Genomic DNA, 26,117 nt, shown 5'->3' on the forward strand with positions numbered 1-26,117 from the left:
TAAATATATCGTCAAGTATCAAGGACAACATGAGTGAAATGTTTTAAGGTCAATAATGCATCATGACGAGGAAAAAAACTGCGCTATACATAAAATGGAAATGAGTTTTTCTGATAGGAAAAAAAAAAATCTATATATATATATGTTCCACACCATTTTAGACATGATCGTGGTTGCCATCAAACACCAACAATATTCTAAAGGTAAAAGTTTGTGCTCTGAAGTCTTTATTCCCCTAGTTTTTCGAAGGCAAGCCCAAACATACACTGATGCTTCAAGGAGGCTTCATCTTAATGGAGAGCTTGTGTGTGGGGGCTCGACAGCATGAAATCCTCTTGTCTGTTGTACGTTTTCTCACACGTGAAAGTAGACACCTTTAAACATTACTGAGATTTAAACTGTAAATGTCTGGCTGTTTCCCCTCAACCCCTTACTTACGTGTTATACGCACGTGTCATTGGCTGTCGTTTACAGATATTTTTAGACAAGCAATACTTCCCTCAAGAAAAGAGTATTTTGCCTTTTAAGTAAACAAAAATAGGTGTCTTGAGCTCAAAATGATGTCGCCGCCCCCCAACCGGCATCACCTATTTGTAAAAATGCAGAAAAATCCAGCTATATTATATTTAGCATGAAGCTAATGGTGAGATGAGGCCAACAGCAGCAACAAAACAGCCTGAAAACATCCATGAACTCTCGCGTGCATCATAGATTATAATCCACATCTTCTTTATCCAGCCATACGTTGAATAATCCCCAAACACTTTGATTTGAGCTAACAAAGGAACTGTACGAGGGTTATCGTCAGTTTGATTTTTGGCTCAAATCAAAGTGTTTGGGGATTATTGAGCGTACGGCTGGATAAAGAAGATGTGGATTATAATCTATGATGTGAGTTTGTACATGGAGGTTTTTGGGCAGCTTTGCTGTTGTTTTGTTGCGGTCGCCGATGTTTGCCATAAGTTTCCATCGGCTACAAGCTAAATATACAGTACATCACTGGCTCTCTCTGAATTTACATGAAACAAATAAGAGATGCAGAAGGGGAAAACATCGAGACATCTATTTGTGACAACTTGAAAGGGAAAAAAAATACACATTTTTGGGTGAAGTATATCTTTAAGGAAGTCTATAAAGCATATATCACTGAGACTTCCAAACAATACATGGATGTTGGAGTGTGGTGGAAACATACCAGCACATTTACTTTTCTAGTAAGGCAGTAGAGATCAGCCGGGCAAGGTTGGGTCAGGGAAATGTTTTTCCTCTCTCGTAAATGTCACAAAAGTCTACAAAACCTGCTGGCCTTTAAAGTAATGAAAATAGACACATTACATTTCTCTGCGTATCCATTCTTTTCACTTTTGTTCTTGGTAAATAAATTATATCCTGCAAGATAGTTACAATGAGTGACTGCACATGAATTTAATTTCATCCATCCATCCATTTTCTTCTGCTTATCCTGTTAAGGGTCATGGGGGTGCTGGAGCCTATCCCAGCGTCAACGGGCGAGAGGTGGGGTTCACCCTGGACAGGTCACCAGTCCATCACAGGGCCAACATAGAGAGACAGACAACCATTCACACTCACAGTCACACCTACGGTCAATTTAGAGCAGGGGTGTCCAAACTGGTCCAGTAAGGGCCGGTGTGGTTGCAGGTTTTCATTCCAACCGAGCAAAAGCAACACCTGATCCAACAAATGAGCTGTGTGGACACAGCTTAGTTGATTTAAGTAGAATCAGGTGTTGCTTTTGCTCGGTTGGAATGAAAACCTGCAGCCACACCGGCCCTTACTGGACCAGTTTGGACACACCTGATTTAGAGTATCAATCAGCCTCATCCCCTCTTGATGTCTTTGGACTGTGGGAGGAAGCTGGAGTACCAGAGAGAACCCACACAGGAACAGGGAGAACATGCAGACTCACACAGAAAGATCCCGTGCCCGAGCTGGGACTCGAACCCGGAACCTTCTTGCTGTGAGGCGACAGTGCTGACCACTGCACCGCCTTAATTTAATTCAGCTGAATCAATCTGAAATGGAGAGAGTACCTGGATGAAAGACCCAAAAGAAAAAAAAGGCTTCATCAAGGCCAAGACTAGCGAAGTTGAGTTCTCACGTTCATGTCTACTTTGAGGTTTTATAAATAACTGTAGTCTACAAAAGCTGTCCCTGTAGGGATCTAGTTGGACTTCAGCAAAGCAATTCTAATTTTTGTGTGACCTTGACATGCGCTGCATACGAATGAGATATTATACATTAGGCAGCGTTTAGAAGAGACTGGCTTTCTTCTTCATGTCATTACGTTTCCAAAGTGGAAGTCTGTCAAACACTTGTATGTCCATGCCGAAGATCTCAAAGAACGAATCGGGGGACAGATGACGCTGCGAAGGAGAAGAGGGGAAAAAAGAGAAAAGAATAAAGACGGACTGTGTTGTAGTTCATGCCTCTGCTTCTCTAAACCTAAACTAACTAAACAATATGACTGATATTTCTTCTCAAGAAAACGTCTAATGTACATTTTGCATCATGCAGAATAATTCATCTTGTTTTTATGGAAAACCTGTCGAGAAATGAATCAACAACTCGCTGTGGTTACATTTTCGTAACGTCAGAGTAACTTTCGCTTTTTTTTTTTTTTTTTTTAAATTCAAAAATCAACAGTGTTAAAGCAAAGAAGAGCTCAGGAAAGAGTAACTTGATCGCACAGCACCGCACCTCAAGTCTTGTTCTGTCAACCTCTCTGGGAAGTTTCACCCGTCCTCTGTTGGTGACCGTGAGCATTTCGTACGGGTAGATCTTGATAAAAAAAAAGGATGGTTGATAAGTTAATCATCACATACTCAACACAACATCATTTACACACTTGCACTATCAGGTAATGCTATAAATATGTAGAGTATAAGTAGATATTTGTTCTTATGTGTATAATCGTATAAGAAGAATGACAATGACATCCTTGAAATCTCTACTATTCTACATGGTCTCCTAAATTTCACTGTATTTTAGTTTTTGCAATGAAAACCCTGAAGGAAACTGTTAAGACAAAAACAATGAATATGCAAATAATACTTGCTTTTGGCTCCAACAAATTAGGCATTGACATTCCTCTGTCCATTCGTGTTAATGGATGTGGACTGTCATGGCTGAACTACAGGATGAAGCAAACACATGCGATGGGAAAAATTCTCCACATGATAAACCGTTTGAAAGCTAAAAGGCACAGTTAATTACCGCTGACCAAAAAGGAAATAAAAAATGTATTAATAAAGTTATAGACGGGTGCAAATTACATGCAGTGAGGTATGTGGTGCCAATATATTTTCAAAATATGGGACATTTTCTTTGCTTTTCGCTAATGTTCCACACATTTACAACCTAAATTGTTAAAAATGTAAGTAAATGAATAAATTAAGTGTTACATCTAAATGCTAGATCTAAATTTGGAGTCCTAAATCTAGGTTTAAATTTCTAATCTCAATTGAAATGTAAACAGTTACAGTGCTACATGCAGATTTACATTTGACATTTTGATTTGAATTTTAGCAAAATGATTTAACATTTAATTTTCTTTCACAGCGAGAATTTTTTTTGAAATAATTCGTCTTAAATGTGTTACATTTGATAAAAACAAACCAATATTTTGAAAATATATATGTCGCGTGTAAGTAAAGTGAGTGCGATCACGTTTTATTTTATGTTTGGCAACCCATGAGGCGTGTTCAGTCCTTCAGAAATACTGTAAACCAAACAATGAAAAAGGGCATGACCAGGAATTCAAAATCGCACAAACAAAAATATTTCACATACCTTATAATCTGAAAGGTAAAGGAAAAGGGAAGGAAAAACACAGTTATTTTTAAAAGCATTTTAAGTACGAAAGACTGAGTAAAATTGTGATGCTGAACTGTGTAAACAAATGTTCCTCCTCACCTCTGAGTCTGTCGCTGCTGAACTGGGAGAAATCCGCCGATTGTGGCTGTGTGAGAAACACACACGTGGAAACACACAAAGGCACCAATGGGTGCAGTACACAATATTATATTTGTACGCATGTAGTTTCAGCATTATACCATAACTGGACTACAGAGAGAATTCCACATCGGTCGTGCGTGCTCTTACCGGGTTGAGGCCGTTGCGGCCGTATCCAGGAAAAGAGGAATTTTGGCATGTGGAGGAATTCGGATCTGTGACGGAGAGAAAGAGGAGATAGATTAGCTCATCATGAGAACATGCGCTTCTTCACCAGAGTCTGGTCAGACTTACTGAGTGAAATAATAAAATAATTCCTATTCCTAAAGAATTACTCTGTCAGACTGAATTCTCTGTAATTTTCTATTTTTATTTTTGAACTTATACAAAAAACAAAACAAAAAAACCTTCTTATTTTTTCACATATTAGTGAATAACACCTGTTTGGGTTAAACTATTGTACTTGCACGCATGTTTGAACAGAGATTGAACTACACTACACTGCAGTGTGGCATTGCCGGTTATGTGTCCGGAACACGACGAAGTCCTTGCCCTCGTGTTCGCTTTCTTCTTCTGAGAATAACGCGACAGACATATTCAAAATGTACACAAATGTAAAGGACAAAAACATTCTCTGCCAGAGAACTAGTGAAAAACTCGTACTGTACCTTGCGGTTTGTAAATTGGGGGCCTCCTGTACATGTTGAACCCTTCGTCTGCAGCGTGGATACGGGGCGAGACGACAGATCATTAAGAGCTTTTATTTCGACATATAATTTAAAAGCACAAACGTTGAATTACATGCGAAGTTGATTGTTTATTCTCACCCTTGTAGTGTCAGTTTTAATGATCTAAAGTCGCAATTTGGTTGAGTAAGAATTGACGGTAATGTCTAAATAAAATGAGCGCAGCCTTGCAGGGTAGAGGTGGTTGGGATTCATCTTAATAACCCCTAATCTGACAGCAATGTGTGAGTAAACTGGAGTTATTGATTTATTTATACAAAAAAATTGCACAATTTCATTCAGATTTGTGAGCAGCAGAACACATAGTATTAAATAAGAGGATTGAATAAGGGCTTAAGTTTGATGATTGAAAGAATTTAGTGGTCGGTGGCTGAGGAGGATGGGTGTGTTCCCAGTTGTTTATTGTAAAACAAAAACAAAAACAAAAAAAAACAGCCTTCGGTGATGTCACAGTTAATCATTAAAATTCTAACTGCTCACATTCTTTTCTTTTTTTTAAACTACTTTTACTTCCAATACAGGAAATATCAGATACTTGAAGATTTTTAATGCCGCAGTATTCTAAAACGTGACTCGAACCTCAACCAATGTCATTTTCTGGTTAGATGTATTTTCATTCAAGAATCGCCTTCAAGTGTGCAAAATATGTTAGGCAGCAGTTAAGACTTGGAATCATATAAAGGGTTTGATGTTCCTGTGAAAAGTCAGATGTTAAATAAAACATGTCAAAGCACATGAAAAGGAAAATTAGGCTGAACTAAGACCACTAGATGGTGCTGTGTTTCTAAGAAAAGAAGAAAAAAAAAAAAGCCTTTTCATTCAACTCTGCCTGTGTCATCCTCATCGAAACATGTTTTTTGCGGGAGAGACGGGACCTGCGGTGCACAAAAGGATAGTGGAGGCTTGAGTCTTACCTTTGGTGTCCTTTAGTCTGTCTGAATTTACACTAAAGAGCAAGCGGTGACATAAAGGGGAAGTGGTGTCGTTGGCAGAGAATAAAGGGGGAGAAAGCAGCGACCCTGTTTGTTATTCCAGGACAGAAGTGACAGGTCACATGGCAGGAGTGTAGGGATGGAGAGGTGAGGAAAAGTGGTGAAACAGAGAATCGGTGAGCAGAGGAGTGGGTCTCTTTATAAAGGCATTAAAAGAGCGTTTTACTTCAGAGTGCTTTTCTTACCGGGCCGGTGGAAGTGTTGTGGTGAGCGTGAAAGCGTCGGGGTGTAGCTGTGACGATGGAATAGTCCAGGAGCTCCAAAAGATCCGTGGCTTGCAGACTTTGGTATACATTTTCTCATTTCAAAGCTCTCCTACAGAAACAAAGATCGGCCAAAAAAATCACGCGGCGTTACCTGATTTCACAATATTTAACAGTGTGGATTTAAGTGATTGAGAATATTTACCTCTGTGGTATCAGATACGTTTCCTGGTGACTAAAAAGATGAAAAAACAGTCTTTTTTTTGGGGGACAGTTCATTTGAAAGACACACAACATGGCCTCACTATACGTGAAAAATCGACTATGAAAATAATGTGATTTGCAAGCCCAAAGTAAGTCGTCACACTCAAAACCAGAGTCAGAAGTCTGAAAGTCTGAGTCGTAAACAAGTCCTCACGCGTCCTCGAACCATCGCTCTCGACTCGGGGTGAAGTGTGACAGAACTTAACAAGAGTGTTCATGTATGCTAAAGTAAAGTAATATTCCAACTCATGACTCTGATATTCCTCATCTGATATCTCATCTCTAGTTCCCAGCGGGGATGAATGCGTCAGTCTCACAGCTTCCTTCTCTGCCGGCTACAAATGCAACCTGATCCGGTGGCTGACAGACGGATCCAAATTTAAACTGGAATCGGGAAAATTAGTTTTTGTTTTCAATTTTGGGTGGAACACAAAACTGAGTCATCCAAGTCATGAGGCCCGAGTCCATGTGAAGTCACTGGTCGAGTTTCTTGTGATTTCATTTAGTCGAGTAAAGCGATTAAATTTGTGAATCGTGTCCGATACAAGTCCACGTAATGAGACCCGCAGTAAAGAAACAACCTCATGTACATCTCGCAATCTATCCAGAAGGATTATTTAGAGCATTTAATAATAAAAAAACAAAACAAAACAAACGATGCTGTGTAATATTTTGTGTAATTCATGATGTAAAACAGGACAAATCCAGCCTAGAGTTATTAGGTTCTCACATGACAACAGCATTTGAAAGGAAGGGAACCAACATATTTTGTTTGTAACTTCAATTTTGATTCATTATAATAATTCATTATTTTTAACATGCCTGTACATTTCTCCAACTCTGTTGTAAGTTGCTTTGTGAATCAGTCCCACTCTCAGACGAGAAAATTAGAAACACTATTGCTCCAAGAAAAAGACGAGTGTGAATTTTTCATAATGAATCAATATTTTTTACGGCAGTACGAGACAACATTTCACTTGGTTTGGCTCATAAGTCAAACCAAGAAAAAAAACCAACCAACAAACAAAACAAAAAATAATGACATACAAACATGTCACTGAATATAAATTGGAGCGTTGGATGAAGTTACCTCTGCAGAGCTTTGCCTGTCCTGTCTGTTGCCTTTGTTGTCCAAAGTAGCGCAGTTGTCGCTCTCAATCTTATAGGATATCATATCTGGATGCTCTATATCAAATATAGCCTTGACTCTGGGAATTGCTGCTAAGTCTCTGTAATCAATGATCTCATTATCTACTTTTGCCTGGGACCAGGACAGTGTGGAGAGGAGAGGAGAGGAGAAGGTGAGGGGGGGGGGTCAGGAGAAGGACATGGAGGATTGAAATACAAAGGAAGCAGATAGTTTGGGTTAAGTCAGGTGAAAGGTATGACATCACTTCAGAGAAAAATGAAACTTTAATCCCACAAACACCACGAGGTCTGACTTTGGCACACAAGGAGTTTCCAACTGAATGCATTCTTGCGGCTGGTATTTGGAGGTGTTTTGGTGGAGTAAAGTAGAACCTAAAAGGGTGATCATTGATTGACCGGGTAGGGAGGAAACAACAACACAAAAAAAAAAAAAAAAAAGGACACTGACGGCACCAGGTTTTTCTTTTCAAGTAATCAAATTCAATCTGAACTGCCAAATGCATTCAAATTGACAAGCAAATACATCTAATTTCCCATTCAATGTGTGGTTGACTTTCACCGTATTAGTGATTTTAAATTTGAAAAGGCAAACTTGACATTATTCAACCACAATTGAAGTAATGTTTTTTTTTTTTTCCTCTCACAAGCAAGATGAAACTATTTCCAATCAGTCAAGGTGGGTGAGAAAAGCATTTCAAGTTTAAGATTTTTAAAAGTTGTTGTTTTTGTCAAGGTGTTTTTTTTTTTCGAGGGGGGGGGGGGCATTCCCTACATTCATTGGTATTCAATTAGTGTCACATTAAAGAAATATGTTGCAAGGGAGAGATTTTGTCGACGCGATCCCCCTGTATAAATATAGGAAACGTGTATCAACCCACGGTGAATTGTGCACCAGGGAAGATGCTGAGGGAGCAGATGCTAACGGTACTTACACAGATATTGCGACCAGGGCTTCCAGGAGTACATGAGCCCGGTCTGGAGCAGGAGCTTTCAGATGAGGATCTAGTGGGCTGAGGGGGGAAAAAACAGTGTTACATTGATGTTCCTCCGGGGTTTTTTTTTTGGTTGTTTTTCTTTTCGCCCCTGATTTCAGAATGCAGAAAGAGACAGAAAAGGTTTTTTTTTTCTCTCTCTTCTCTTGTGGGTAACGGTGACTGGTACTCATAACAACTAAAGCAAAAACAAGAAGAAAAAAAAAAAACAATGGACATTTGTTGACGAAATCTCACGCATGTCGTCCAGCCATATACTCAGCAATCCACAAACACTTAAAAACCAACAAAAGCTGGGTTTCCATCTCCTTTAAATGCTAAATTAAAAAAAAAAAAAAAAGCAAACTTGAGGTGGTTTTTGCGGAAAGGTAATCAGAAACACATTTCCTCTTTGAGTGAATGCTGAACTCAGTGTAACAGCTGTTTACACTGAGGGCCTCTTTCCGGTTTACCCTGAACAAACATCATCGCTGGCAAAAACAACAGAAACACGTGGACCAATGAGAACCTTCAAGGATTTGCTTCACTTTGAGAAGGAAACCAAGCTAGTAACACTTCTGGTTCAATGCGCCCACGAATGAGGGAAGTAAGTTATCAACAAGTTCCCTTGTTTATGGATTACAGAGCACCCAGATTGTTAAACATGGCGTGACGCGCTTGAGAACTTATAAATTGACATTTTTAGAAAGTGTTGATGTTTTGTTGCTGTTGATAGTTGTCAGTCACCGTTAGCTTCAAGCTAGCAGGCCCTTTCTGTGTCCTGGAGTCAAAAAGGAGCGATGCAGGTGGGGAAAAAATGTCATTGTGATTCATTTGTGAATGCTTGCGAGACAAAACACAGGTTTTTGTGTCAATTACTGCTTTAATGTCTCTTTACTGCATATACAATGTGGTCCTCAGTTATGAACATAAAAACACTAGAAATTCAAATGCAGCAGTGCACTGTACAAGTCTACAGTGGCTGGCCACAATGCATAGACAAGACATGCAGTATAGTTTTAGTTCCTTATTCTGTCTTAGAAAAAAAAGACTCTCTCTTTGCTCTTGGTCTCAAACTGTAAAGAACTACAAATGAAGTTATAGTGCTTCTTATTTCCATATGAAATCAATTCCTTTACATTCAAGCCCTCCCCAAATGAGTTGGACACGATGATCGTTTACCTCATAACCGCAACACAAATTTTCCTGCCCTTCACACTACATAACATTAGTGTGTGTGGTGAGGAGCTACGTTGTACTTTCTCAGTCAGCAGAGCTGGCTACTTCCTGTTAGCACTCTGCTAACTTGAATATGAATAAAGAATTCAATTGTGTGGCCGTTCAAAAATGTTGTGGGACCAAATTGATCAAAGATGAGTCATTTCATGGCTGCTGCGTGATCCACAATTTTACATCTGACACATTACCTTCCGTTTAGCCCTCCGCTAGCTTGAATTTGGATGAATAATTCAGCAATTCATGCCTCGCTTGCAACCCTCCGAATGTTATCACAGCAAATGGATGAAAATGTGACGATGACAGGCGTCATTTTGAAGAGGTAGCGCAACGCTCAACACAATCAACCCAAATGAGGGATTAGCCTACAGTGGATGTTATGCACTGTAGTTTTAATTGAGTGGATGGCTGTAACACTAATCAGTAGTGAAAGAATGCACTGGTGTATGTGAAACTGTGCAGACAAAATCCAAAAATAACACAGCCAAGCATGCAGAACTGTGCCACTGCTGACTTATTCATTTTTCCAGGTATAAAATCTAATAGTTTGCATGCTTTACAAACTAAAATCCCCTCTTCAGCATTCAAAAATGAAGATAATAATCCTACTATATTCCTTGCATAAAATGTGATTGGGTTTTTTTGTTTGTTTTTTTTTAACTTCAAGTAATTGGCACAACAGATCTATTTGGCCAGCCTGGTGCAAGTGTTTGTGCTGCATGTGAAACAAGCGAGTGCCGCTCATCTCAAACCATGAGATTACAGGCTCTTCAGTTTAGAAAAGCATCACACTGCAGTCCTGCTCACAGTATATTAACCTTCAGTTCATGTGGGGGGAAAAAGAAGTCAAGGCAAGGTGTTTTGGGTCGTCTGACCTGAGGAGAAGGAGAGCGTATAAAGACGTGACATTCCTTAGGTTATATTTTGTATTTTCACAAAGATCAGCAGTCGAATCTCCAAAAATCTTGAATTCTACTTTGCTGTTTTGACTTTGCTTTGATGGAATTCTGCGTTGCAGTGTTTTATCTGACACGCTGATTTGTGACACAAGTGGAAATGTAACGTCGGGGATTATTTCTGTAAGGTCTCACCCTGCAAGTGTCATCACTTCTGCTGCTGTCTCTGCAGCCTGGGTGCCACACTGTTGATCCTGTGAAGGCAGAGAGAGTGACAACAGCTACTTAAGCATACAGTATATGGAGAAGAACAACAACAACAAAAAAACAACAGGCCTAACTCAAAGGAAACATACAGGATTTATCCTTGATTTGCATCCCACAATCCTTAAAAATCATAAGGTGTTTTTTTTCTTCCAAGGGCTCATAAATAGGAGTTCTGAGTTCACAAAGTTGTTTTAAACTGCATTACTTCTTTGTGACTCCAGAATGCCGACAGAGGTATGAACAATGTATATTTCGCTTAAAGCTAAATGGCTCCTTCTTTATCATGGAGTCACGTAGAAGTGATGCAGGAGGGAAAACTATATTTGTGAGACCCATTTGTCAGCACGTACGCATTTTGTAGAGTTGAAATCTCAAACTAACCTTGCAGATACATTTCTTCTCCCTCCTTGAACATTTTATCGCACCGGCTGCATCTTGCGCAGCTAGGATGATAATGTTTGTGCCCAGCCTAGAGCAGGTAATCAGAAAAGGAAAGTGCTTTAAATTGAATTGCATAAAATATGCATATTTAAAAACACTTCAACAGTTTGTAAAGTTAGGCCCTGTTACTGTCCCAAGAGCAAAAACACATTTAAGGCATGAATAGAATACGGTGAGTTCCGATTACATTAAAGGTTAAAACAGTAAACACACAAAGTAAAATAGAGAAAATCAAACATGTGACGGAATCTTCTAGCACGGAGCAGGACGATGGCCCCTCAGACGCTCAATAAGAGGAGCGACTCAGTTCTCACCTCAAGGACTTTCCCTGTTATAAACTTCCGGCACGCTTCACACTGCACCCCGAACTGTATCTGATAGTCCTTCTCACAGTACGGAACACCGTCCCTGCGGATTACACACACTTGCATATCATAACTCGTTATTAGGAATCTATGTACATGATATCTTGTGCATTCATTAGAAAAGACGAAAGCAGAGACTGGAGTATTAATAATACAGTTTAAAAAAAAAAAGTATTTACTTGCTGATGTATTCTCCGCTCAACATTCTGCTGCAGGCTTTGCACTTGAAGCAGCCGAGGTGCCACTGACCCCCCAAGGCTAACAGGGCCTGGCCGTTCTTGATGTCTCTACCGCAGCCATTGCAGTCTGATGGTGCACACACACACACACACACACACACACACAGAGAGTTATTATTATCTATATTACACTTATTCTAAAAAGTTGAGTCTAAATACAGACCTCAATCGTCTATAATCTAGATTATTTTGACACATTTATTTCAGAAATATTTGAAGGGAACATTTTATTGGAATAATTTATTTCTCTATATTATTTTCATTTCATTTATCTACATATTTTTATTTGTTATCCCCTGCAGAACTGTTTAATTGCTTATGCTTACGCTGCTGCTTATGAACTTTTTCTCAATAAACTAAAAGACGGAAAGAAATATTCTTATCATGTAAACGCAGCTTTAGCCATGTTTTTCTTCCCATTGACATGTGAGTTTCAAACAGCTCAGAGGCAGCTAAAGATACCAAAAATATTTCAGAACAAATGTCATAAATATAAAAAATGTTGACCAGCACAGTAGCATGGGGCTGTCTCGTCTTACTGCACATCCGTGAATTGTACTCTCAAGTCCTCAAACGAGGCATTCAAGTCAGGATCTGTCAGAAAGTTGGTACCTTTTACCAGTCGCTACAACTGTTAAAAGTGAAAGTCTGTCAGACCCAGTTGCACTATTTGAGTCACTGTGCTGTAACCTGGTCCAGAGATTCTTGTAATCCACAGAGACTTTGTGAGTCTGGCTCCTCTATTGATCCTGTCGTATCTATAGTTGCAAGCGTAAGGTCGGGCTGAGCCGTCTACTGAGTCACTAACTGGCTCAAGCCCAAGACAATGGCTTTATTTATAATGTCAACTCAGGGCTGAGGGTTGGGGGAGGGGGGGGGGATCCAGAGTATCAAGAGAAGGTGGTAAGGCACTTCGGGACACTCCTTAAGCCTGCAAACCTGATACAAGGGACGAGATGTAGATATAAATATATGCAGCCTTGCAAAAAAAGCTCAAGGTGCCTCTGAAAAAAACCACAAAGTGAGGCAGCTTTCAAAAATAACAGCCTAAATGCTTTATATTTATAAATAACCATCATGAAAGTGCAGTCAGTGGACAAGAAAGACTGCACTTTCCACCTTTTCCCATGATGCATCATACACCTCCGTGTACGCCAGTCGCTTAAGGCTTCCCGGGTTATCTTTTTTGCAATCGCTGGAGTCAAAAATGCTTGATTTTGCTGTGACTTCTCTTAGAAATTGAGGCAAAATTTGCAGATTATTTCTTTCTTCTTTTTTTGAATACAAAAAATGTTGTGAGAACTGGAAAAGTTTTTAATTTGGTGTAAAAAAAAATAAATCTCAATTTCTTGAAAAAAATGCAGCCCCTTCCACATTTTAACTACCAGCCCACCTAAAGGATGCTAGTTGGTTTCTTCCATTGACAGCGGGCGTTCTACATCACGCCGGGAATATTTTAGGCGCTAAATTCCTTTTATTTACTAAATTAGTGCAAGGAGTGCACAAAACCCTCCACCTATGCACTGCTGTCCTTGAAGTTTGGCCGTCCCTGGAACTCTTTCAGCTCATAATATAAATAGTTGTTTTTTTTAATAGTCTGTTTCATATAACTACTTCATAATGTGCCAGACGTACAGATTCCTTAAGTTTGAAGTGTCAATATTTCCATTTTTTCCTCTGAAACATGTCCTTATCTGCCACCAACACACTAATGCACAAGAAATAATAAAAAAACAAAACAATCTATTAATCATTTTTTGTTGTTGGAATGCAGGTGAATTCACTCGAAAGAGGCTGCCAGATGTGAAGCGACCTTGAATGAATTTTAAGTCCAGGATCAACAAACAGCTGGAATGCAAACCACAGCTGGCCAGCGTTCGCTGCACAAGCCACCGACTCCTCGTCTCGACTGTCCTCAGTGTTTTGAAGAGAAGTCCAAACTAAGAGTGAACTGAACCCAAGGTTCAAGAATTCCTTTCTTTTTACAATCACTGCAGTCTCCCCCTGCTGGCCATTTGAAATAACGCAGGTTTAAGACATCAGAGGCTGCACTCAATATCCATACACTGTACAAGAAAGTGAAATACAAAAGAATACACTTACTATTAGAGTATTTGATGTCGTTAGGAGTGGGAGACATGGGGCTGTTACAACGCTGACACAGGCAGTCTTTCCCACGGAAGGTGACACAATTCCCCGCTGGGAAGGGTTGTCTGAGAAGTTGAAGAGAAGATAAATGTTACAGATGTCTCAAACAAAGCTAAACGTTCCCAGTCTGAATCCTCCATTCGCATTTTTTTTGTTTTTTAAATCTCTGCCTGTTTTTATATTTACTTGCAAACTGTGCACACAAAGCAGGACGGGTGGTAGGTCTTTCCCAAGACTGTGACCACTTCTCCCTCAACAAATCCCCCACAGTTGCTGCAGAGAGTGCCATGAAGCCTCTGGAAGTCCAGCGGACACAAGTAGTCGTCATTCTTCTTGAAGAAACCCGACTGAGCCAAGTCACAACCACACACTGCCAAAAACAACAACAACAACAACAACAAAAGAAAATTAGACACTAGCTTTCAAGTCAACCACCTGTACTGTAGTATTTTGGGTTATGTAAGCTCACCTTTCTGCCACTGATTCTGTATTAGTGCACAGGGGAGTGAGCGCATTAATCCACCTAAACATTTACTTGTTTGACCAGTGATTGGCAGGGAAGCGGTGTTTTCGTCCCAGAGTCATTTAATATCACCAAAGCCATTTCAGACAGTGTCCATCTGAGCCGGTCACAGTTGCACCGCAACAGATATGCGCCGAAATGCCAAGGACAGATTAATACTGGTCTATTCCTGTCCTAGGAGTCTCCCACAATGTATGTGTGTAGTATCTGGAAGAGTACTACTGTAATCATGTTTCTACAGTCTGGACAGATTAGAGGCTTCGTAGAAATGACCTATTTAACTTGGATGGGATTAGTTTTAGAGTTTATCTATCTATCTATTCATCTATCCATCCATCCATCCATCCATCCATCCATCGAGTTTTAAGTTGATGGAACTTGAAAAGACATATTGAGGTAATTTTACAAGCACATTTGATTTATTTTGAGGCATTAAAAACCACCTTAACTTGTCTTCTCAGCTTCAATCAACAAAATTCTACAGCAGTTGGGACACTAACAACTTTAATTTATTACATGTAGTTTTTGTTTTTTTCTCCTCTACAGCGCTACTGCGAACATCTCTGCTCTGAAAGTGTCTTTGTTTCCTCTGCGGCGTACACGTCAGTGCTGAGCGATGAAAGAGCGACAACACGAGAAGCTTGTCAGTGTCAATTAGAGAGGACAATGGCCTGCCGGAGAAATATGTGTTCCACATAGCAGCGGTGGAACTCTGGCATCATAGGAAGTTCTCTCATCAGCCCATTATGAATGGAGAATAATTTGCAGTAAATTTAATTAGATGTCGCTCTTGATCTGACGAACGAATGCCCAGGAAATTCTGCTCGATTTAAAACTAATCTGCTGCACGTCTCGATGTTGGGGTGCATCTTGTTTTTACCTGACTATTTTTTTAAGTGTATTTGAGTTTCCTTAAAATCAAGACAAAAGTGAATGCACTTGCTCTCTCTCTCTCTCTCTCACACACACACACACACAATCAATTTTAACATATACTGATATCAGTCAATGTTGATGGTTCTCACCCTTGCAAGTGAAGCACTTTATGTGGAAGTGGCTGGTTTGGACTCGCAGCACCTCTCCTTTGCATGGTTCTCCACATCGGAAGCAGTGGATGAGCTGCTTCCCCGCCGAGTGACTTGGGTGACACTCGCCCCGAGCGTGAAGAACTTTAATAGAAGGAGGGGAGAAAAAGAGAGGGGGGGGGGGTGTGTGTATTATTTTAGAAATATGAAAAGGTAAATTTTGCCGGTAAACTGGATTCATTCTGCAGAAAAGAAACAGCAACTCTCAGTCTTTTTTTATTTGGCTGAATTAAGCAAAAGTCATATATAACCACATATAATTGTCTGATGGTTGTTTCCCCAATCAGATGTTTCCATCCCTCAAATATGTTTCTACTAAACTTGATATTTTACTCAGCCTTTAAAGCAAAACAGTCAGCGACAACATTTCTTTAAATTAACCTTATTTTTAACTGGCAAGACATTGAAAACTTATTTGTAATGACGGGCCGGCACATCCATCAATCAAAGCATATTTTATTCACATTGCAGATTTCAGACAATTCAAATGGAATTCAAAGTGCTTTACAGATTGGAACAAAAACAATATGAGAAATAAGTGAAAATGTACATGGAGAATCAAAAATATATTTTTTTTAATTGTAGAGTGCAAATAAAAGTGCAAAGGGCATTTGAGAGATGGAAGGAGAGTCAAAAAAACAAACAGCAAATCGACAACAAAGAGAAGTTTTATCAAAAAAATCCGTTAGTAAGACCTTAATTGGAATAAAAGTGTCTGTGATTTTCATGTTTGTTTCCAAAATTTCAATCGTTAGAAGGTGAAAATAACACAGAAATAAATCTAGAAATCTTTGGGATTTTTTTACTCACTCTTATCAGTGTAATCCATGTTTCTGTAAATCCAACATGCAGTACATGAGTGAACCACAGTAGGTGAGTCCTTCAGAATCATCCTGTCTGTGCTTATATAACCCAGAGTAATAATGAGAGCACACACGCACACACACAAGCCACTATAGAGGCTTTACCTCACAGACAAACAAGAGTTTGTGGATCATTTCTCCGCAGAGAGACAGTTAGGGAGCTTTGGCTGCTGAGCTCTGTTAAACATTTTCATGTGTGTTTCAGGGTCTTCGTTCCTCCCTTTCACGTAAAATAACAGGCGGAAAGAGCGGATGCCTGTACAATCTAATCACAGCCCACTTGAGAGGTCCTGAATATGATTAGCAGAGAGGAGTGTGTGGGGGGGGGGGGGGGGGGGGGGGAATGTGGCATGTTGAAAGCGCAGTGTTCGAGTGGACACCCAACATACAAATAGACATGTGAGCTTCATTCTGTAACACACAGTCACACACTCGTACAGAAATATACACACTTCTATATATAATTCACTTTTGACAGAGAAATATTTCGTCCACACCCTCACATCCATTCTTCCTGTTCAGACGACCCGACTCAGCCTTATTGATGCTAAGAAAACTGAGTCAGGTACCATCGGTATGTGGCTCCAAATCTGCCCCACAACAGGACAGATTTGTCACTACGGTAACAAGCATGTATGCAGGAACAAACAAGGCTTTCTTTTAAAGCTAAAATAGCAGCGGAACTTCAATTTCACTTGTTGTACTTTGCATTACAGTTTTGATCGAAGCACAACTTCGTCTGGAAGGAAGCTACGATTGAGAAAATGTGCATTTGCCTGTGTTTCCTTCCATGACTGTTCTGCGGGTGTTGGGGTTAAATTCTTCGAGGTAAGCGGTAGGTGGCGGGTGATTATGTAATCGAAAGGTGCACATAAACAAACAGGAAGAAATCAAGACACTGGACATTTCTTTCGTTCGTTTTCTGTCGCCATCGCTTCTTTGATGCAGACACAACTGTTGCAACATGGAAGTCAAATGATTTCCAAATCTCATCTCTTATTCACTAAATCTATTTCCATTGAATTTTCACTTGGTGGGGGTTTTCTAATTTTTTGTGTTTCAATGCAGGTATTTTTATGCAAAAAAAACAACAACTGACTACTGTGGATCCTTTTGAAAAAGCTAGTTTGAACGATATAAAACCTGAAAGTTTTAAACAATGTAAACAAGTCGTAAAATACCTGAACACCAGTAAGTTAAGCAAGTAAGCAAACATGCAAAGGGTTCCAAAGTGAAACAGGAAGGAGCACATGCTTATCTAGTCTTACACTTGTTTAGACCGCGACTAGATTACATATGTATCTATGTATGTATGTATGAATCGGCAACCCTTTATAAATTCACATTATCCATTTCAGTCCTGGTATTATTGTTCTCCTTTGCTTCTTTACCTTGTAAAAATATATTTTTCACACAAAATCCTACTTTGTCATTTTGAGTACAACCTACATATTAGCAAGAAAACTACAAAAGTGATGCCGACACAGTAAACACAGCTGATCCTTGCAGTAACGTCTCATAAACATGACATGCATCCACCTATCGGAGTAAACAACTGACATTTTTTCCATGGATATTTGTTAATGACGGAGTCGGGATGCCTGCAACCTGTTTGTCGTACACAGAATAACTGCCACACTTGAGAGAATGCCGTCCGTAAATAGAATCACAAGCTGCATCCTGCGCTATACAGAAGTAACGTCATGTTGTACTTCATACAAGTTATTATTTTTGCTTTAGAAAGTCGAAAATATCTTCCAGTCCATTTTGGTCTCTCCCAGAATGTGAAGCGTGATATTCTGTTAAGTCTTAACAAAGGATCGACAGCAAACGGAGAGAAATCTGAGACGGACAGTTAATCACTCTAACCGACTGGAGCTATGAAAATCTGCATCTGTGTTCAAATATGTGTATCCATGTCTATGTGTGTGTGTGTGAGAGAGAGAGAGAGAGAGAGAGAGAGAGAGAGAGTTAAAAGCAAGTTCAGAATTCCTTGCAGTCATGTGACAGGATCAGAATGTGTCAGGAGGTTTTCATCTCAACAGTCAGTGATTCTGTGAATCGAGCGCAGGTTTTTGTTTTTTGATCCACGGGGTGACGTCACTCGAAAAAATGACAAGTCACTATTAATCACAGTAGAACATCTGCGTTTCTGCAGAACACAAAGTGAAAAAAGACAGTGACAATTACTTCTGACAGCCGTGCTTGCACTTTTGCCCACTTGGCAATTCCTTTTTATCTCCATATTTATTTTCTATATTTACCGAGGACGTTATGTGTTCACCTGTGGCTACTTGTCTCTGGGTTGCTTCTTTGTCTCAGCGGGATTAAAAAGAATCTGTTGCACCGATTTGAATCAAATTTGTGTTTGTTTGGTTTTTTTTTTAACAATTTTGTCTAGTTTTCTATGGTCTCATCTCTTCTTGAAAATATTTCCAGATGATAGTGTCTGAGATGGTCAAAGGTGAGCTATAATTAGCCCCCTCGGAGGTCTTTTAGTGCGGGTTCACAGATAAACAATATCAAGCATAAAGTCCAAGCACTGTCACAGTCAAATATCCACCAAGCTTCCTACACGACTGCAAATAACATGCGACAAAACCTGTGTTGACACTGCACAAGCGATGGATAGCAACATTAGTTCTGACATGTAAACAGTCCAGTGTTCCTCCTAAGATAGAAAATAAAGCTGTAAACAACCAGAAATATAAAAATTGGTAAAATAATGTTTGTGGTATGGCATCATGTGTCTGAGCTGCCTTAAGACTTCTGACTTTACTTACACTAAGATAAAGTGCTACAGATATAAACAGACTTTACACACGCAGACCTCACTCCTTGTCACAAACACACACACACACGCACACACACTCTTCAAAGGATCTACCTTTCTCTTTCATGACAGTAGAGTTCTGCACGTCTGTAGGGGAGAAAGAGGGCGAGCTGCCTGCAGCTGAGCGGAAAGACAACTGACTGCACTGCTGCTCCAACACACACAAGAAAAGGGGAGGTACAAAACCACAGGGAGCAGGAGTGTGTATGTGTGTGTGTGTGTGTGTTCTCAATGAAGACATAAGTGCTCTTCTGCTTGGGACCCATCCATTTACTAACGGGAGCATATCTGAGATATTTATTTTTGCCCGTGACACACTTTAGAGTCCAAGTTGGACATGCATTTATTCTTGTCAGAACTTTTAAGGATATGTATATGTATTTTTATTAAGATGATGTTTGTGGACATGAGGTTTGATAAAAAATGATCACCTGATATTTTTACCTTCCAGAAACTCGCTTTGTAGTATTTTGTGGCTTCTTTATTGAAACAAGCTGGGTAAATGTATACGTATGCGTGTGTTGTCTCTTCGTAGTTGAAGTCACTTTTTCCTGCTTGATGTCTTTAGCAAACTCAAAACCTACCTCTTAAGCATCAATTACAAATATTAGTTTTACTAATTGGTGTACCAGTTAATGATGATTATCTATTATCATTTTATTCCCATTAACCTACATATTTATTATTTTCTTACACTTATGCTCTTACCTGTTCATTTACTTATCTCATTTATTAATCATCCTTATATTTATTTATCATTTTATGCTCTGAACTGTTCATTTACTTCCCGTCTACAGTTTTGAGTTTTAATTAATTGATTTTTTTGGAAACGCTTTGTTCATTTACATTCTGCCTCTGGTATTTCCTTATGAATAATTGCATTTCTTCAGTAAGAGATGAAACATTTATACTTTCAAATTATTATCTATTATGAGTTAGACTGCCTTTTTAGATGGAAATACTGCTGTAAGCAGTTTTGACAGTTATATCTGGAATTATATTTACTGAAGAAACAACCACATTAGTGATGGATGAGCCTTTAAGAGAAGATGTGAGCATATTCTCCATCCTAATTAGCATCATAATTATGACTTTTCATCTCATCATTTTTTTTTTTCCACCTGGCAGAAATGGGCTTCCATATAGAACGAAAAATATACAGAGAACAGAAAGCCTAATCGTTCCTCTTGTTGCATTGACAGGTTCATAAATACAGGATGTTTCAGATATTTTATAATTCTATTCTGGACATTTTGAATCGAATCAGTCACAAACATATGTATATTAATCAACATAACACGACACATAATTATTTATTCCTCCTAGAATCTAGATATAAATGCTTCATTCATTCAAGATGAGAGTAAAAGCGATATCTTCAAAGGTGACATTGCATTTGCTCAGAAGCATAAATGACACCGTAATGCGTCATCAATAAACATGAAAAACTTACGAGGGTTAGAACATGTTGGGGCAATAACACTGTAATGCGTCATTAATAAACATGAAAAACTTACGAGGGTTAGAACAAGTTGGGGCAATAACACTGTAATGCGTCATTCATGAGCATTAAAAAACTACAAGAGTTAGAACATGTTGGGGCAATAACACAGTAATGCGTCATTCATGAGCATTAAAAAACTACAAGTGTTAGAACATGTTGGGGCAATAACACTGTAATGCGTCATTCATGAGCATTAAAAAACTACAAGTGTTAGAACATGTTGGGGCAATAACACTGTAATGCGTCATTCATGAGCATTAAAAAACTACAAGAGTTAGAACATGTTGGGGCAATAACACTGTAATGCGTCATTCATGAGCATTAAAAAACTACAAGCGTTAGAACATGTTGGGGCAATAACACCGTAATGTGTCATTAATAAGCATTAAAAAACTACAAGCGTTGAAACATGTTGGGGCAATAACACCGTAATGCGTCATTCATGAGCATTAAAAAACTACAAGAGTTAGAACATGTTGGGGCAATAACTCTGTAATGCGTCATTCATGAGCATTAAAAAACTACAAGTGTTAGAACATGTTGGGGCAATAACACAGTAATGCGTCATTCATGAGCATTAAAAAACTACAAGCGTTGGAACATGTTGGGGCAATAACACTGTAATGCGTCATTCATGAGCATTAAAAAACTACAAGAGTTAGAACATGTTGGGGCAATAACACAGTAATGCGTCATTCATGAGCATTAAAAAACTACAAGAGTTAGAACATGTTGGGGCAATAACACAGTAATGCGTCATCAATAAGCGTTAAAAAACTACAAGTGTTAGAACATGTTGGGGCAATAACACCGTAATGCGACATTAATAAGCGTTAAAAAACTACAAGTGTTAGAACATGTTGGGGCAATAACACCGTAATGCGACATTAATAAGCGTTAAAAAACTACAAGCGTTGGAACATGTTGGGGCAATAACACCGTAATGAGTCATTAATAAGCGTTAAAAAGCTACGAGTGTTAGAAAATGTTGGGGCAATAACAAAGTTATGCATCATTAATAAGCATTAAAAAACTACGAGCATTAGAACATGTTGGGGCAATAACACCGTAATGCGACATTAATAAGCATTAAAAAACTACAAGTGTTAGAACATGTTGGGGCAATAACACCGTAATGTGGCATTCAAAAACATTAAAAAACTACAAGCGTTAGAACATGTTGGGGCAATAACACCGTAATGTGTCATCAGTAAGCGTTAAAAAACTACAAGCGTTAGAACATGTTGGGGCAATAACACCGTGATGCGTCATCAATAAGCATTAAAAAACTACAAGCGTTAGAACATGTTGGGGCAATAACACCGTAATGTGTCATCAATAAGCGTTAAAAAACGACAAGCGTTAGAACATGTTGGGGCAATAACACCGTGATGCGTCATCAATAAGCATTAAAAAACTACAAGCGTTAGAACATGTTGGGGCAATAACACCGTAATGTGTCATCAATAAGCGTTAAAAAACGACAAGCGTTAGAACATGTTGGGGCAATAACACCGTAATGCGTCATCAATAAGCATTAAAAAACTACAAGCGTTAGAACATGTTGGGGCAATAACACCGTAATGTGTCATTAATAAGCGTTAAAAAACGACAAGCGTTAGAACATGTTGGGGCAATAACACCGTAATGTGTCATTAACAAGCATTAAAAAACTACAAGCGTTGAAACATGTTGGGGCAATAACACCGTAATGCGTCATTCATGAGCATTAAAAAACTACAAGTGTTAGAACATGTTGGGGCAATAACACCGTAATGCGTCATCAATAAGCGTTAAAAAACTACAATATTAGAACATGTTGGGGCAATAACACCGTAATGCGACATTAATAAGCGTTAAAAAACTACAAGCGTTGGAACATGTTGGGGCAATAACACCGTAATGTGTCATTAATAAGCGTTAAAAAGCTACGAGTGTTAGAAAATGTTGGGGCAATAACAAAGTTATGCATCATTAATAAGCATTAAAAAACTACGAGCATTAGAACATGTTGGGGCAATAACACCGTAATGCGACATTAATAAGCGTTAAAAAACTACAAGTGTTAGAACATGTTGGGGCAATAACACCGTAATGTGTCATCAGTAAGCGTTAAAAAACTACAAGTGTTAGAACATGTTGGGGCAATAACACCGTAATGTGTCATCAGTAAGCGTTAAAAAACTACAAGCGTTAGAACATGTTGGGGCAATAACACCGTGATGCGTCATCAATAAGCATTAAAAAACTACAAGCGTTAGAACATGTTGGGGCAATAACACCGTAATGCGTCATCAATAAGCATTAAAAAACTACAAGCGTTAGAACATGTTGGGGCAGTAACACCGTAATGTGTCATTAATAAGCGTTAAAAAACGACAAGAGTTAGAACATGTTGGGGCAATAACACCGTAATGTGTCATTAATAAGCATTAAAAAACTACAAGCGTTGAAACGTGTTGGGGCAATAACACCGTAATGCGTCATTCATGAGCATTAAAAAACTACAAGTGTTAGAACATGTTGGGGCAATAACACCGTAATGCGTCATTCATGAGCATTAAAAAACTACAAGTGTTAGAACATGTTGGGGCAATAACACCGTAATGCGTCATCAATAAGCGTTAAAAAACTACAACATTAGAACATGTTGGGGCAATAACACCGTAATGCGACATTAATAAGCGTTAAAAAACTACAAGCGTTGGAACATGTTGGGGCAATAACACCGTAATGTGTCATTAATAAGCGTTAAAAAGCTACGAGTGTTAGAAAATGTTGGGGCAATAACAAAGTTATGCATCATTAATAAGCATTAAAAAACTACGAGCATTAGAACATGTTGGGGCAATAACACAGTAATGCGTCATTCAAAAACATTAAAAAACTACAAGCGTTAGAACATGTTGGGGCAATAACACCGTAATGCGACATTAATAAGCGTTAAAAAACTACAAGTGTTAGAACATGTTGGGGCAATAACACCGTAATGTGTCATCAGTAAGCGTTAAAAAACTACAAGCGTTAGAACATGTTGGGGCAATAACACCGTGATGCGTCATCAATAAGCATTAAAAAACTACAAGCGTTAGAACATGTTGGGGCAATAACACCGTAATGTGTCATCAATAAGCGTTAAAAAACTACAAGCGTTAGAACATGTTGGGGCAATAACACCGTAATGCGTCATTAATAAGCATTAAAAAACGACAAGCGTTGGAACATGTTGGGGCAATAACACCGTGATGTGTCATTAACAAGCGTTAAAAAACTACAAGCGTTGGAACATGTTGGGGCAATAACACCATAATGCTACATTCATAAGCATTAAAAAACTACGAGCGTTAGAACATGTTGGGGCAATAACACCGTAATGCGTCATTAATAAGCATTAAAAAACTACAAGCGTTGGAACATGTTGGGGCAATAACACCATAATGCGTCATTAATAAGCATTAAAAAACTACAAGCGTTGGAACATGTTGGGGCAATAACACCATAATGCTACATTCATAAGCATTAAAAAACTACGAGCGTTAGAACATGTTGGGGCAATAACACCGTAATGCGTCATTAATAAGCGTTAAAAAACTACAAGTGTTAGAAAATGTTGGGGCAATAACACCGTAATGCAACATTCATAAGCATTCAAAAACAACGAGCATTAGAACATGTTGGGGCAATAACACCGTAATGCGTCATTCATAAACATTAAAAAACTACAAGCGTTAGAACATGTTGGGGCAATAACACCGTAATGCGTCATTCATAAACATTAAAAAACTACAAGCGTTAGAACATGTTGGGGCAATAACACAGTAATGCTACATTCATAAACATTAAAAAACTACAAGCGTTAGAACATGTTGGGGCAATAACACCGTAATGCTACATTCATAAACATTAAAAAACTACAAGCGTTAGAACATGTTGGGGCAATAACACCGTAATGCTACATTCATAAACATTAAAAAACTACAAGCGTTAGAACATGTTGGGGCAATAACACCGTAATGCGACATTAATAAGCCTTAAAAAACGACAAGCGTTAGAACATGTTGGGGCAATAACACCGTAATGCGTCATTCAAAAACATTAAAAAACTACAAGCGTTAGAACATGTTGGGGCAATAACACCGTAATGTGGCATTCAAAAACATTAAAAAACTACAAGCGTTAGAACATGTTGGGGCAATAACACCGTAATGCGTCATTCAAAAACATTAAAAAACTACAAGCGTTAGAACATGTTGGGGCAATAACACCGTAATGCGTCATTCAAAAACATTAAAAAACTACAAGTGTTAGAACATGTTGGGGCAATAACACCGTTATGCGTCATTCAAAAACATTAAAAAACTACAAGCGTTAGAACATGTTGGGGCAATAACACCGTAATGCGTCATTCAAAAACATTAAAAAACTACAAGCGTTAGAACATGTTGCGGTACCTGACATTTCTGCAGGAATGGAGGCCAACTTCTCACACAGGATGTAGTCGTTGGGGTTGAGGAAGGGAAGCTGATCCATCATACACTGTTTAGGAATAAGATAAAGAACCTCCGCTATTTCACCATCTTCTATGATTGACATACGCCTTACGGAGTTCTTCCTCTTGACCCGGTCCAAAACAACCATTTCATTACTCTGACTGGAGCCGCAGATCCTTCCGAGGCTGTTGAGGTTGAGAAGGTTCGACATGCTCATGTTGTCCAGCGTATCAGCCAAACAAGTCAGGCTGCAGAAAGACTCCAAGTGAGAAACCATAAAGCAACCCTCAAGATGTTAAAGCCCTCTGTTAAACGTCAGGTAAGATGCGCTCTCGGAGTGTGTGTGTGTGTGTGTGTGTGTGTGTGTGTGTGTGTGTGTGTGTGTGTGTGTGTGTGTGTGTGTGTGTGTTGGACCACACGCTCTGTAAGAAGATTAAGTGAGGTCTATTTTTAGGGGTCTTCTTCCCAGTACACAGTCTTGAAAGTCAGGTAACCTTCTTCCCTCATTCTAGTGATTTTGACTCGTCAGCAGTATGTCATCACATCAGATGTCCAGTATTCTAGTCTTGAAAAGAGTAGCTGTACCCCCATATTCTACTTTAAATCCTATCCCATAAACTTTCAGTTTATAAGTAGTAAATGTTGCTGGTGATTTTCTGTCTGGATTATCTCTAGATTATATCTGCTGGACATTAAATAATCTAAAGAAAAAGAAGAAGATATATCCCTTCGACTACGAACAACTTGATTGGTTTTCTATGTAATCTACTCTATTTAGCTTTGGCTGCGTTCAGCGTTGGTCCAGGGAGCCGTCTACATTTAACCTGGCTCAGAGTCAGAGGTCGCCACCGTAGGCCTTTAGAGTAATCTTTGTATTTGAGGACTACAGGATTACAAAGTCTGTCTCCATCAGATTTAAACATATTCTCA

General features: G+C 38.9%; 1 protein-coding gene and 1 long non-coding RNA gene across 8 annotated transcripts; one reads left to right on the forward strand and one right to left on the reverse strand.

Moving 5' to 3' along the window:
* Window positions 1-1,782: 1,782 nt before the first annotated feature.
* On the reverse strand, window positions 1,783-25,501 carry LOC147239525 (actin-binding LIM protein 1-like). Of its 7 annotated transcripts, XM_086195490.1 has the most exons (20): window positions 25,149-25,501; window positions 15,438-15,581; window positions 14,076-14,259; window positions 13,845-13,954; window positions 11,682-11,808; window positions 11,452-11,545; window positions 11,078-11,165; window positions 10,625-10,683; window positions 8,259-8,336; window positions 7,268-7,438; window positions 6,119-6,148; window positions 5,896-6,025; window positions 5,633-5,737; window positions 4,641-4,688; window positions 4,123-4,187; window positions 3,934-3,979; window positions 3,811-3,818; window positions 3,077-3,151; window positions 2,719-2,799; window positions 1,783-2,384 (listed from the first exon to the last, which is right to left on the reverse strand). In XM_086195490.1, exons 1-20 carry the CDS (start codon window positions 25,462-25,464, stop codon window positions 2,271-2,273), a joined length of 2,073 nt encoding a protein of 690 aa, XP_086051616.1. In that variant the 5' UTR covers window positions 25,465-25,501; the 3' UTR covers window positions 1,783-2,270. The 7 variants fall into 7 exon arrangements, with proteins under 7 accessions (XP_086051616.1, XP_086051614.1, XP_086051609.1 ...); XM_086195483.1 differs by lacking the exons at window positions 1,783-2,384; window positions 2,719-2,799 and having other exon boundaries at window positions 3,093-3,818; window positions 3,934-4,016; window positions 4,121-4,187; XM_086195488.1 differs by lacking the exons at window positions 1,783-2,384; window positions 2,719-2,799; window positions 7,268-7,438 and having other exon boundaries at window positions 3,092-3,818; window positions 3,934-4,016; window positions 4,121-4,187.
* On the forward strand, window positions 8,920-15,671 carry LOC147239526 (uncharacterized). The gene is made up of 3 exons (XR_015111526.1): window positions 8,920-9,103; window positions 11,718-11,814; window positions 13,516-15,671. It is a non-coding gene; the product is annotated as an uncharacterized LOC147239526 (long non-coding RNA).
* Window positions 25,502-26,117: the final 616 nt, after the last annotated feature.

Source organism: Aulostomus chinensis, chromosome 23, assembly GCF_037954235.1.
Source record: "Aulostomus chinensis isolate RoL2024-O1b breed Wild chromosome 23, RoL_Achi_v1.0, whole genome shotgun sequence".
Taxonomy (NCBI): Eukaryota; Metazoa; Chordata; class Actinopteri; order Syngnathiformes; family Aulostomidae; genus Aulostomus; species Aulostomus chinensis.

What these genes read in the sequence shown, in the direction of transcription:
- LOC147239525 (XM_086195490.1), bottom strand. Translation starts at nt 25,464, where the DNA reads ATGGTTTCTCACTTGGAGTCTTTCTGCAGCCTGACTTGTTTGGCTGAT. An exon ending in CCCAATTTACAAACCGCAAG is followed by an intron (nt 4,188 to 4,640) that starts GTACAGTACGAG and finishes TCTCCGTCACAG; the next exon opens with ATCCGAATTCCTCCACATGC. An exon ending in CTAATTTGTTGGAGCCAAAA is followed by an intron (nt 2,800 to 3,076) that starts GCAAGTATTATT and finishes TTTTTTATCAAG; the next exon opens with ATCTACCCGTACGAAATGCT.